Source organism: Portunus trituberculatus, chromosome 10 (genome assembly GCF_017591435.1).
Source record: "Portunus trituberculatus isolate SZX2019 chromosome 10, ASM1759143v1, whole genome shotgun sequence".
Taxonomy (NCBI): Eukaryota; Metazoa; Arthropoda; class Malacostraca; order Decapoda; family Portunidae; genus Portunus; species Portunus trituberculatus.
Genome location: NC_059264.1, coordinates 633,631 through 646,432, shown reverse-complemented (window position 1 = coordinate 646,432; position 12,802 = coordinate 633,631). Strand labels below are relative to the sequence as shown.

Genomic DNA, 12,802 nt, shown 5'->3' with positions numbered 1-12,802 from the left:
TTGTGGCCGGGGAGAGCAATTAAAAGTTTAAGAACACAGATTGATAGACAGACTATAGGTGCACCGAATACTTTAAAAACGTAATTCCCTCTTGAAAAAAAAAAAAAAAAGGTGTGTACATTCAAGGAACCTTCAATTTCCTGTAAAGCTGCTTAAGTCGCTCATTACTTCAGTAGAGTGCGGTCATAGTGACGAAGGACTTTTTAGCGGTCAGTGCACAAGTGTCCCTTTAAAATTGATTATAGACGCATCCACACACTTCTTCATTGTCATAACGTCATGAGTACTGTGAGAAATGGCTGTGGGTGATATTACTCTGAGCTGAAAGTATATTTTGGTGTATTTGTAATTGGTAACCAGTGAATATCAGTGCTGGTGTGGGTGGCCAGTGGCAGGTATAGGCTGGCTGGCTGCTCAGTGTTGCCATGTCAGGACAAATACTATAGATAAATCTGTGCTTAATGTTGAAGGGATGAATATCTTGATCTAATTACATCTCTAAGACACTTTTATGCATTACTTATACATATAGTTAACCATTCGATGATAGAGTAATAGATTAAATGTGTAAGTAGTTCAATGAATTCTCAAGGTGTATGTATTAACTTTTTTCATTAGCTTTCATTGTGGTTCAGAAATTACTGGAGGTGGATAGAAGAGTGAAATGCATCGTATTTTTTTCAGAACTCATTAAGGGAAAGATTTGTAATATAAACTGAACGAAATGCTTTTACACACAAGAAAAACGGAATGATAAAGAAGAATGAGCAGACAGAAAGATAGAATGATGGAAATATAGGACAGGAACATATGATAAGAAGCCCTGCACCCATATGATTGTGATAATGAACCCAGTGTGATAGTGATGAAGTGTATAGTGGTGGTGGTAGTGAGTGTGGTGGCAGTCAAAGTAGGTATACTTACTTTGGTGGCGGTGTGTGGCAACAGTGCTGGTGCTGGCTGGTGACGCAATCATAACAACGCCGCTGCCGCCTCGGGAGGGCGGCCGCTGACTGACTGGTGCCTCTCACACTGACTGGCTCACCATGACGGAGGAGGTGGGCGTGGAAGTGGAGCGGCAGCAGGAAAGGTGAGGCCAGGGCAGCGTGGTCAGGTTAGATAGAGTGACAGGAGGTGTTGTGTGTGTGCAGTGCTACTTGTGTGGATTGATGAGTGCTTGTCACCTTCGTTCTCCGTGGCAGGCTATCAATAGGTGCTTATATAACACCCTCCCCCACCCCTTGTCCGACCTTGGCACGACCCATCCTGGTGTTTTGTGGCATGGTGAAGTGGTGATATGCTTTAAAGACCTCTGGAATACTTGTCATTTGAGTTTGTGTACTATTCATGTTTCTTAATGGCAAGGTAGTGTCTGCTCTGTAACCTTCCTTGTACTGTGTAATTTCATCATATTTTCATCCCTGTCTGATTTTAAGTGATATGTATTTTATTGATTTTTTTTTTTTCTTTATTGAGTATTAAAAGTTGTGTGTTAAAATGTTTCTCTACTGCTCAAATGCTAACATGATGCAATTTTCTACCTGTTTTGCATCATTTGACATGTAACACCATTAATTTATTAGTTTATGAAGCTATCTTAGGTATCAGAACCATTAGAATCACCAAACTTCCTTCTTTTTCCTATCCTTTCAATTCCTGCGTCTCTCTGTTACTCCACACCTTTACACCCCTTTACACAACACATCATCTAACGTTATCTTACCTCGGCATAACTCATATCAGTGCTCGTTCATACATTCCTCTGTGTTTGTTACCTCATGCCTCTTCTGAATCGCTGTGTTGTAAAGTGACTAACAAACTGATCTGCTTAGGGTACACAACTTCATCCTTTTTGCTAAGAATTGACTTTGTTCTGTTATTTCTTTCTTTATAGACTGTTGTACTTGCAGAACAGGGCTATCTTCTTTATTTTTTCATATGTTACTTTCCTGTCTGCCTAACCATAGCAGTAAGGGTGAGCGTCTTCTTGTTTCTTGCTTTATGGGTCATACAAATGGGCAGGAACTAATTAACCAAGTATTTTCCTTTAGTTGAGGCTTCTGATGAATTAGTTGTGAGGAGAGAGCAAAAAGTTAGGTTAGTTTAGCAAAAAAGGTTTCAGAATTGATAGACAGACTTCATATTTGCTGATAGAAGAAAGGTTACATCATAGTCTGTACTAATCACCACTATCTTGAGGAATAGGAGAAGTGCTCCCTGTCACCCATCCCGCTTCGACTATCCGTCATGACTTGCAGGAGGACTTCATGACTCACCACACCAGCCTGAGAGGGGGAGGGAAATAGCAGTGACTTGCTTGCTCCATGGTAGGCCAAGGCAAGGCAGGGGCAGAGCAGGGTAGGATGGCAGAGTTTTTTGTCCATCGTGACTTGTAGGAAGGCTTGAAAAGGGGGAGAGAATGGGAGTGACTTTCTTTCACCACGGCAGGGCAAGGCAAGGTAATGATAAGGCAGGGCAGGTTAGGATGGCAGAGTTTTTTGGAGGTAGAGGTGAGAGGGACTTCCTTGTACTACGGCAGGGTAGGGCAGTAGAATTTTTTTGAGGAGAGAAATGAGTGTCTTGCTTACATCACTATGGCGCGGCAAGGCAAGGCAATGGTAGGGCAGGGCAGGGTAGAGTAGGACAGCAGAATTTTTGGGGGGTTGGAGAGAAATGAGTGACTTGCTTACAACACCATAGCACAGCATGGCAGGGGTAAGGCAGAGGCAGAGGTAGGGTAGCAAAGTTTTTTCCTCCTCTTCATGACTCAAACTTTTGTGAAGGAGGGAGATTAAGAATCCTTTACGAATGAACAGGTTTTTCCTTTTTCTTTTTTCTTTTCTTTTTCCTTCAACTTTTTTGTGGATCAGCAATTTGAGACCATTTCATTTCATTGATTTATTCATTTATTTATTATTTTTGTCCTGTCCTTGACCAGTTTTCTTGTTATGTAAATAAGAATTAGTCCTTATCTATCACTTGGTCTGTTTGTATGTCTGTTTGTTTCACAGACTAATGGCTTCCTTATAAGGGCTAGCTAAGAACACACACACACACACACACACACACACACACACACACACACACACACACACACACACACACACACACACACTCTCTCTCTCTCTCTCTCTAAAAAAAAAGGAGTTCTATTAAGACACCTCTAGCATTAAATTGACAAGGTTTTTAGTATGTTTTCATTAATTTATTTACTTTAGTTTTGATGGATAATAAGTGTATTTTTCTTGTCCCTTATTTTTCATGCACCCTTGTCTCATTTTCTCAACTTGTAGCCAAAGAAGTGCTATTCCTCATCTATATCTCAGGCTGGCATCTTTTTTTAGGACAGGATAACAAATAACACATACATAAATATACATTCATAACCATCCCTGTGCATTAAAAGTCACTCCACATTGATAGAGAATAAGAGAAAGTAACAGACAATTCTAAAATGCCCATGACACTACAATTAATTTCAGCAACTCCACTAGAGGGTGTTGAGAGTTGAGAGGGGCAAGATAAGACTGAAAAAACAATTAAAGAGGGGTGGATCAGTGTTGAAAGTCTTGTGGGTGTGAGAAACTTACTGATAGAGAAAAGAAAAGCATACTACAATGAATTCCAGTAACTTCCACTTGAGGCTGTTGAAAGTTGAAAGGAGGCAAGATAAGACCAAGAAACAATTGAAGCAGAAAGTCATAATGTTGAAAATCTTGGGTATGAGAAACTAACTGACAGAGTTGAAAAAAAAAAAAGGCTGCTACAGTGAATTCCAGCAACTTCCATTAGAGGCTGTTGAAAGTTGAGTGGAGGTGAGATAAGACTGAGGAACAATTGAAGCAGAGAGTCATAGTATTGAAACTTTTATGGATTTTTTTTTTCTTTTATGCAAGAGGGAAAAAAAAAGATAAATAAAAAGGGTCCATTTGATTGCTACTTCCCTTTAAGATCCAAGAGGTAGCCAAAAGTCAGGGACAAAACTGACTGACAGAGTAAAAAAAAAAACTACTACAAAGAATTCCAGTAACTTCCACTACAGGCTGTCAAGAGTTGAGAGATGAGAGGTGAGATAAGACTGAGAAACAATTGAAGCAGAAAGTCTTGCAGGTGCAGAGTACAGAGATAAGAGAGGTGATACTTAAGGTTCCTAAGAGCCATGAAGGTGAAGGACCCACACACTGACATCTGCTGTGTATATAACTGGTGGTGCCTAGAAACAGAAGAGAAAGGAGGTGTTTGTGTGAAGAAGGGATAGAATTGACTCTGGATAGGGACATATTGCAGAGGATGTGAAGAATAAGGAAGGAAGAAGAGAAAGGAGTTTACGTCAAGAAAGAACAGATTTGAGAGTGACAAATAACAGAGAATGAGAAGAATAAAGAAGAAACAAGGGAAAGGAAGAGTTTACATGAAGAAAGGATAGAACTGAGAGTGACAAGTTACAGAGGATTTGAAGAACAAGGAAGCCACAAGAGAAAGGAGTTTATATCAGAAAGAACAGATTTGAGAGTGACGTATTATAGAGAAGAAGGATTAAACTGCGGTTGAGCAAAAGGAAAATGTGAATTGATATAAAGATCTGAAGTGAAGTAAAAAGGAAAAAGAGGAAGGAGGAAGAGGAAGTAGATATGAAGTAGATGTCTAAAATAAGATTGAGATGAGAAGGTTTTTGAATAAGAAGAAAGATCTGAAGTAATGTAGAAACAGAAAGAATTGCTTTTAAAGGATGAATTTGAATTAAGATATTGTACAAGCAAGAAAGAATATTTGAATAAGAAGAAAGATTTGAAGTGAAGTAGAAGAAAGAAAAGCAAGAAGAAACAGATAAAATAAAAAATATATAAAGTGAAGTAGAGGAAAATAGAAAGAACCAGAGAAAAAAAAAGAAATCTGAAGTGAGGAACAAGAAAAAAATAGCAAAAAAGAAACATTTAAACTGAAACGGAGGCAAAAAAAGAAAGAAAAGAAAAAAAAAACAAATCACAAAAGAAGAAAAAAAGAACAAATCAAATAAAAACAAAGTGAAAGAACAAAAACAAAATACAAAAAAATGCCATCCACACTAACAACAACAGCAGTCTATCTATCAAGCTTCCTCCTCCTCCTGCTGCTGCTGCCACACTCAGGCCAGGGGGAGCTGCAGCCTGAGGAGGTGAGGCAATGGAAGGCGGCCCTGGCAGCATCAATAGACATCCCACCCTACAACCAGTCACTGTGGCCGCTTATATACGAGGACAGGAACACTTCAGATCTTCCATGCATTGCTACACTGGACCCTGAAGCTGCTGATGAATGATAAGTGAAGAATAGTGACTTAGAAACACACAGAATGGAAGGATGAGTAAGGAGATGCAGCTTTTAGTGACTTGGAAACACACACGATCCTTTCATTTATTCAAGTATTCATATTTCACGCTTTTCCAGCCATTCTTCTCTAGATCACAAAAAAAATGTGACGTAGAAGCATACAGAATGGAATGATGAGTAAGGAGACGCAGCTTTTAGTGACTTGGAAACACACACGACCCTTTTAATTTATTCAAGTACTATTCATATTTCACACCTGTCTGGCCACTTTTCTCTGGATCACAAGGTTGCCAGTGAAGAGCAGTGACTTAAAAACACACAGAATGCAATGATAAATGAAGAGATACGGCTTGAAGTGACTTGAAATCACACACACACACACACACACACACACACACACACACACACACACACACACACATATATACAGCTACCAATACTTAGGTTAGGATTAAAATAATGAAGAATGTGGCCATTAATCTTCTGACCTCCATAAACCTTTCCTAATGTCAATAAAATCATCTAATCACACCTGAAACTCAAGGTAAAAATGCATTCCAGTGCTGAAGGGATTAAAATAGTGAAGACTGTGACCATTAATCTTCTGACCTCCATAAACCCTTCCTAATGTAGATAAAATTGTTTAATTACACGCAAAACTCAAGGTGAAAAATGCGTCCCAGTATTGAAGGTGTTAAACAGTTGAAACTCACACATTATCAGGATAGCATTGAATAAGCTAACATATCCTTCCTTTCTTCCCTGCACCTCCCACAACACCACCAGCTGGTTCGGGAGTTGGCTGCGGTGGTGTCCGACGTCCCTCAGCCTGCTGCGGGAGGCAGAGAAGGTGCTGCTGTCCAGTGAGTGTTGCTGTGGGGCTGTGTTGTGTTAGGGAGACTAAATACAGTAAAAGAAATGCAGTGAAGCTTTCTTGATTTTAATCTGTATAGTTACTGGAATTTTTTTTATTAATAAGATTGCCTTGTGTTGTATTAGGGACACTAGAATGCATTATTAATAAAACAAAGCAAACATAAACAAAGTATTATTAAAGAAAAACAAAAAGTAAACAAAAGCAGGAATAACAAGAAATAAAACAAAAATAAAACTTGAAAATGCAAAAATGAAGTAAACAAAACCAGGAAGAGAAAAAGAAATATTAATAAACAAATCAAAACAAATGAACCAAAAGTAAACAAAAATAAAGTAAACAAAAACAGGAATAACAAAAAATACAACTAATAAACAAAAACAAAGGAAAAGTAAAACAAAGCCAGGAACAAAAACAACAAAACAAAAGCAGTAAACAAAAGAAGGAATAGAAAAAAACAAAAACAAACTCAAATGTAAACAAAAATAAATCAATAAAAAAAACAACAACCAAGGAACAAAAAAAAGCAAAAAAAAAAAAAACAAGGCAGTAAACAAAAGAAGGAATAGAATAAAAAACAAAAATGAAATGTAAACAAAACCAGAACAAAAAAGAAAACAATCTAAAAGTAAAACAAACGCAGGAACAAAACAAATGAAAAAAACAAAACTGTAAACAATCAACAAAATAAAAAACACAACACTCATATCCAGAAATAAGCAAAAAAACGAAAGACAGTAAAACAAAAATTAGAACCAACAAGACTAAAGCAAACAACAAACAAAACAAGAAAACCTTTAACAAAACCATTACAAACAATAAAGACATTTGTTCCTTAATTTTGGCTAACTCAAATCGGCCTTTTTTTTTTTTTAATATTTTTTTACCCTTGGCTGGTTTCCCTCCTGCATAAAAGATAAAGAAGAAAAAGAAAGAAAAATTATACAATATCTTTATCTTCTTTTCCTCCCTCCAAACCTGCCTCCAAACCTGCCACAGACCTGAAGAGCAGCTACACAGGCCGGTATGTGAGTGTCGGGTGTGTGGTGGGGGAGAAGGAGTCGCATGTGTGGACCCTAAGCTTCAACGAGGACTCGGACAATGTGCCGCTGGTGTTGCTTCACGGGTTTGGCTCAGGTGTGGGGCTGTGGTGCCTCAATTTTGACTCCTTGGCTGCCAATCGTCCCGTCTATGCCATTGATATCCTTGGTGAGTGTGCTCATGTTATTATTGTTGTTTTTTTGTCTTGTTTTTCTTTTTCGTTTTTGTTTCTTTTGCTTTCTGTTTTTATTTCTGCTCTTTCTCTTCTTTTTCTTCTTCATTCATGCTGTTTTTTTTTTCTGTTTTCTTTACTCGTTTTTCCTTTGTTTTTTTAGTTTTCCCTTCTGCTTTTCTTCTTTTTCTCTTTAGTTTTTTCTTCTTTTCTAGTCTTCCTTTACTTTTTCTTTTCTTTTTTCTTCCATCTGTTTTTCTATTTTTCTTCACTTTCTTCTTTTTCTTCTTTTCCTCTTCAGTTTCTCTTCTTTCCCCTCTTTATCCCTTCTTTTTTGTTCTGTTTTTCTTTATTTCTGTTTTTTGTATTGTTTTTTTTTTCTTTTCCTTGTATATACTTAAACATTTTTACATATTACTCTTGGTGCCACTAATATTGTGTCATTTTGTTAGAATTTATCATATAACGCCCACTTTCTGACACAATGGACGATAGAAATGTATTGTTCCTTCATTCATTACCTTGTACATACTTTAAAGATTTTGTGTCATTTTGTGAGAATTTAGTATAAACCAACTTTCTGGCACAATTGCTGATGTTTCCCGGTGAAGGCTTTGGCCGCAGCTCCCGTCCAGCCTTCACCAAGGACCCGCTGGAGGCCGAGAGGGAGTTTATTATGTCCATTGACGGCTGGCGGGAAAAGATTGGCCTGGAGAAGTTTATCCTGCTGGGGCATTCCTTCGGGGGGTTCCTTGCCGCTGCCTACGCCATCAAGCACCCTGAGAGGTAATTCTGTCTGTATGTCTGTCTGTCTATAGTCTGTCTACAGTAAAATGGCACCTGGATTTCAAACATATTGTAGCTTATTGGTAACGCTGTTGCTTTGATGTGAATAATACTTGTGTTCTGTTGATCAGCGCACTTATTACAAGGACAGCTCATAGTTTGCCTCAAGATGTGACAACTACGCTTTCCCTGGGACACTGGGACATTCAAACCCAGACCCAGGAGACACTGTAGTAGTTAAATAAGTCAATCTAAGAGTTGTCCAGTACTCTGATCGGTAATTCTGTCTATCTGTCTGTCTGTCTGTCTAGCAGTTAAGCAAGTCAATATAAAAGTCGTCTATCACCATGAGAGGTAATTCTGTCTGTCTGTCTGTCTGCCTGCCTGCCTATTTTAGCAGTTAAGTAAGTCAATTTAAGTCATTATATCATGAGAGATAATTCTGTCTGTCTGTCTGTCTGCCTATTTTAGCAGTTAAGTAAGTCAATTTAAGTCATTATACCATGAGAGGTAATTCTGTCTGTCTGTCTATTAACCTTTTGATTCCCACTGGATACACTTTTTCCTTAAATATCTTCCTAACACACACACATAAAAGATAAACCTGTACTCTCAAGCATTCATCCCTTTCTCTAGTATACTCTGGAACTCCCTGCCTGCTTCCGTGTTTCCATCTTCCAATGACTTGACTTCTTTTAATCCTTTCAGCACTGGGACGCATTTGTACCATGAGTTTTGGTTATGATTAGGCGATTTTATTTACATTAGGAAGGGTCTATGGAGGTCAGAAGATTAATGGCCAGAGTCTTCACTATTTTGATTGTCACGTAAGTATCTGAAGCTGTATAAAATCACCAAATAGTAAGCTGAATAAATATGAAAATGTGTCATGGTGCTGAAGAGATTAAGAGGGAGGTTTCAAGACATTTGTGCCTTTCTTTCGACTCACTCTGTTGACCTGTGATGGGACTGGCAATTAAGTGGAGTCTTTTTTATAGTTTTTGTTGACCTTGGTCAATTTCCCCTCTTATATAAAAAAAACAGTAACTCTACATCATCCTACAAGCACAACCTCACCCCAGTCCCTCCCTCCCACCACAGGGTCGAACATCTAGTGCTGGCCGACCCCTGGGGCTTCCCGGAGCGACCCCTGGATGTGGGTGACAGGTATAAGTTTCCTCTGTGGGTGAAGGCGGTGGCTGCCATCCTGCGGCCCTTCAACCCTCTCTCTGTCATCCGCACTGCTGGACCCTTTGGTGAGTGTTTGTGTGTATGTGAAGAGAAAGAGAGAATGAGAAGAAAAAGGAGAGGGAAAGAAATGTCATGTGTGTGTGTGTGTGTGTGTAGCGTTATTGTTTTTAATGGAAATAATTTCAAAGCTGTTTTTTTTGTTTTGTTTGTTGATATTTTATTTGGTTATTAGTCAATTCAGTCTCTCCATCATTCATTTCCGTAAAAAAAAAAAGAAACGGAGAAAGAAAAGAACACAAGAATGAATGAACGTGATACAATTCTTCAGAGTAAAAAAAAAAGAAAAAAAAAGAAACATGAAATTGATAACAAAACAAAAACAACACCACACCACACCACACCACACCACACCACACCAACTCTAACCATACACAATCCCACAATCCTTCAGTCTCTGTGGCATCAAATCCATTTACATACCACTTTTATCCATTAAGTAACCTCCGAGAATATGGTGGAGTGTGTGACAAGGAACCAGGAGAACCAGGCAACATTGTGCACCGTGTCGGATAACCACAAGTGTGTCCAAATGCAGAGACAAACATGCACAGTACTTAGGATAGGGTGGTGGTGGTACTGGTGCTGGGGAGGAAAATAAAGATTGAACAAGCTGGAGGAGAGAGAGAGAGAGAGAGAGAGAGAGAGAGAGAGAGAGAGAGAGAGAGAGAGAAAAGACTCCTATACCATCCTCGGACTCCCTTTCTAACTCTATTTAACTCCTTTAGTGACTGGCACCTGAGTGGGATTTTTTTTTTATCACCTTTTTTTTTTTCTTTATTTCTACCATGTGGGCTTTACACGGGAATTTCTGGGCTAAAGGGGATACTTTTTTAGGGTACTTCCTATCTCAAAGTCCACCTGCTAGGAAAGCATTGCCCCGAGTGAGGAAGCCCAACCTACACTTGGACCGTGGACAGGATTCGAACCCGTGCGCTTGGAGACCTCTCGGACCCCAAAGCATGCATGGTTCCACTGTACCACGGCAGCCCCCTTACTTTATTTTTTTTTTTCCCCTTAGTCGGATTTCCCTCGTACATGAAAAATAAATAGATAAGATCCTCTCCTTGTAACTTTCCACCAGGTCCAAATATACTGAAGAAAGCCCGGCCAGATCTGATTCGTAAGTTCTCTGGGATGGTTCGAGACGCAGAGGAGGTGATTCCCAACTACCTGTACCACTGTAATGCGCAGGACCCCAGGTGAGAGAGAGAGAGAGAGAGAGAGAGAGGAAGTGCTTGTGATGCTTGTGGTTTTGGAAAGAAAGGGAGAAAAAAGTGAAGGAAATATATAGAGGTGGTTGTGGTAGGCAAGAGAGAGAGAGAGAGTGACAGGGTGATTTGTTTCATAATTAAGCTTTTTTTTTTTCTTCTTTTCGTCCTCCTTCTCCTCCTTCTCTTCTTCTTCTTCTTCTTCTTCTTCTTCTTCTTCTTCGAGAGAGAGAGAGAGAGAGAGAGAGTGAGAGTGATTTATGTTTTATAATCAAGCTTCTTTATTTTCTTCCTCCTTTTCCTTCACTTCTCTTTTTCTTTTATTTTTATTTATCTTTTTTCTTTTCCTTTTCTTTTCTTCTTCTTCTTCTTCTTCTTCTTCTTCTTCTTCTTCTTCTTCTTCTTCTTCTTCTTCTTCTTCTTCTTCTTCTTCTTCCTCTTCTTCTACTTATTATTATTATTATTATTATTATTATTATTATTATTATTATTATTATTATTATTATTGTTATTGTTATTATCATTATTATTATTATTATTCATGTTCTTCGTTTTCTTCTTTGTCTCTTATCTTCATTCTCATTCTTTTTCTCATTCTCTTTTCTTCTTATCCTCCTCTTCCTTTATTCTATGTCTTATCTACCTAAAGCACCCAAGAGAGAGAGAGAGAGAGAGTGAGTATGGGTGCTGGAATATATATGGTGTATGTAGAAATTGTTTTGTTTATGTTGGTGAAGATAGGAAAAGTTTAGTCAGGAACTCCCTGCCTGCTTCTGTATTTCCATCTTCCTGTCACCTGAACTCATTTATGAGGGAGGTGAAGTGTCAAGACATTTATTCCTGTCTTTTGGCTAACTCTTTCAGACCTGCTTGAGACCTGGCATCTAAGTGGGCCTTTTTCATTGCTTTTGTTGCCCTTGGACAGATTTTCCCTCTTACATAAAAAAAAAAGAACAAAAAAATACCTTAAGCACTCACTCTTTCTAATATAACCCAACCTAACCAACCTTACCCTATCCTACCCAAACCTAACCTAACCTAACCTAACCTACCCTACCCTACCCTACCCTACCTTACTCTACTCTACCATAACCTAATCTAACCTAACTTAACTGTACCAAAACAAACCTACCCTACCCTAACCTAATCTAACCTAACTTAACTTCACTAACCCCACAGTGGTGAGTCGGCCTTCCACACGCTGATGGCAGGGTTTGGGTGGGCCAAGTACCCAATGATCCAGCGCATGGACTCACTAAGGAAGGGTCTGCCAATCACTCTTATCTACGGTGCTCGATCCTGGGTGGACCACGACCCAGGCTTCCAGATCAAGTACATGCGGAAAGATACCTTTGTTGACGTCAAGGTGAGATTAGAGTGTATTTGTATTAGCTCCCTCAACACTAGGACATATTTTTATATTCATTCTGCTTACTGTTTAGTGATTTTAAACAGATTCAGTACTGGAACACATTTTTACCTTGAGATTTGTGAACGATTTGACCGTTTTATTGGCATTAGGAAGGGTCTATGGAGGTCAGAAGATTAAAAAAAGAAAAGAAAGAAAAGAACATACAGAGAGGAGCCCCTAATCCCTTATGGAACAGTACAGAAACAAGCCCATTATCCTTTATCCTTTCAGGTGATCCAGGGCGCCGGCCACCATGTGTATGCTGACAGGGCCCAGTCATTCAACGCCATCGTCAACAACATTGGGCACCACTCGGACAACGGCACACTGCCCCAGCTGGCCCCTGATTCTGAGGAGGCGGAGGGGCAGGTGAGCAGCAGGGATGTGGCGGTGACACTCTCCAGCATGATCAATGTGAGGAACGACAACATGAGAGACGAGCCTATTGTGACGACGGAGGTGAACGGTGTGGACGACGAGGTGGATTAGTGGCGGTAGTGGTAGTTGTGGTAGCAGTGTGTGTGTGTGTGTGTGTCTGTGTGTGTTGTCTGTAAAGCAAGAAAGTCACGGTGCACATATCAAGGGTGTTTGTAGAAGGAGCAGTGCAGATGTTTGTTTTTTGGGCTGTGAAAAGAAAAGTGGCTTAGAAAATGTGATGTTTGGATTTTGTATTGATTTTATTTCTTTACTTTATTATTATTATTTATTTATTTATTTATTTTTCATGATAATAAAGAGCTTGAAGTGAA

At 39.1% G+C, this 12,802-nt stretch overlaps 1 protein-coding gene across 2 annotated transcripts; it reads left to right on the top strand.

Annotated features, from left to right (window-relative positions):
- The first annotated feature begins 194 nt into the window (after positions 1-194).
- On the top strand, positions 195-12,802 carry LOC123502023 ((Lyso)-N-acylphosphatidylethanolamine lipase-like). Of its 2 annotated transcripts, XM_045251174.1 has the most exons (9): positions 195-209; positions 685-1,090; positions 6,097-6,173; positions 7,184-7,393; positions 8,009-8,183; positions 9,285-9,439; positions 10,516-10,633; positions 11,822-12,008; positions 12,285-12,802. In XM_045251174.1, exons 2-9 carry the CDS (start codon positions 1,047-1,049, stop codon positions 12,540-12,542), a joined length of 1,224 nt encoding a protein of 407 aa, XP_045107109.1. In that variant the 5' UTR covers positions 195-209; positions 685-1,046; the 3' UTR covers positions 12,543-12,802. The 2 variants fall into 2 exon arrangements, with proteins under 2 accessions (XP_045107109.1, XP_045107108.1); XM_045251173.1 differs by lacking the exons at positions 195-209; positions 685-1,090 and adding an exon at positions 5,001-5,298 and having other exon boundaries at positions 6,079-6,173.

Bases quoted from the DNA above. Each gene is read 5' to 3' on its own strand.
- LOC123502023 (XM_045251173.1), top strand. From the start codon at position 5,054: ATGCCATCCACACTAACAACAACAGCAGTCTATCTATCAAGCTTCCTC. The intron at 10,634-11,821 runs GTGAGAGAGAGA...CTAACCCCACAG, and splicing joins TGTAATGCGCAGGACCCCAG to TGGTGAGTCGGCCTTCCACA. The intron at 12,009-12,284 runs GTGAGATTAGAG...TTATCCTTTCAG, and splicing joins ATACCTTTGTTGACGTCAAG to GTGATCCAGGGCGCCGGCCA.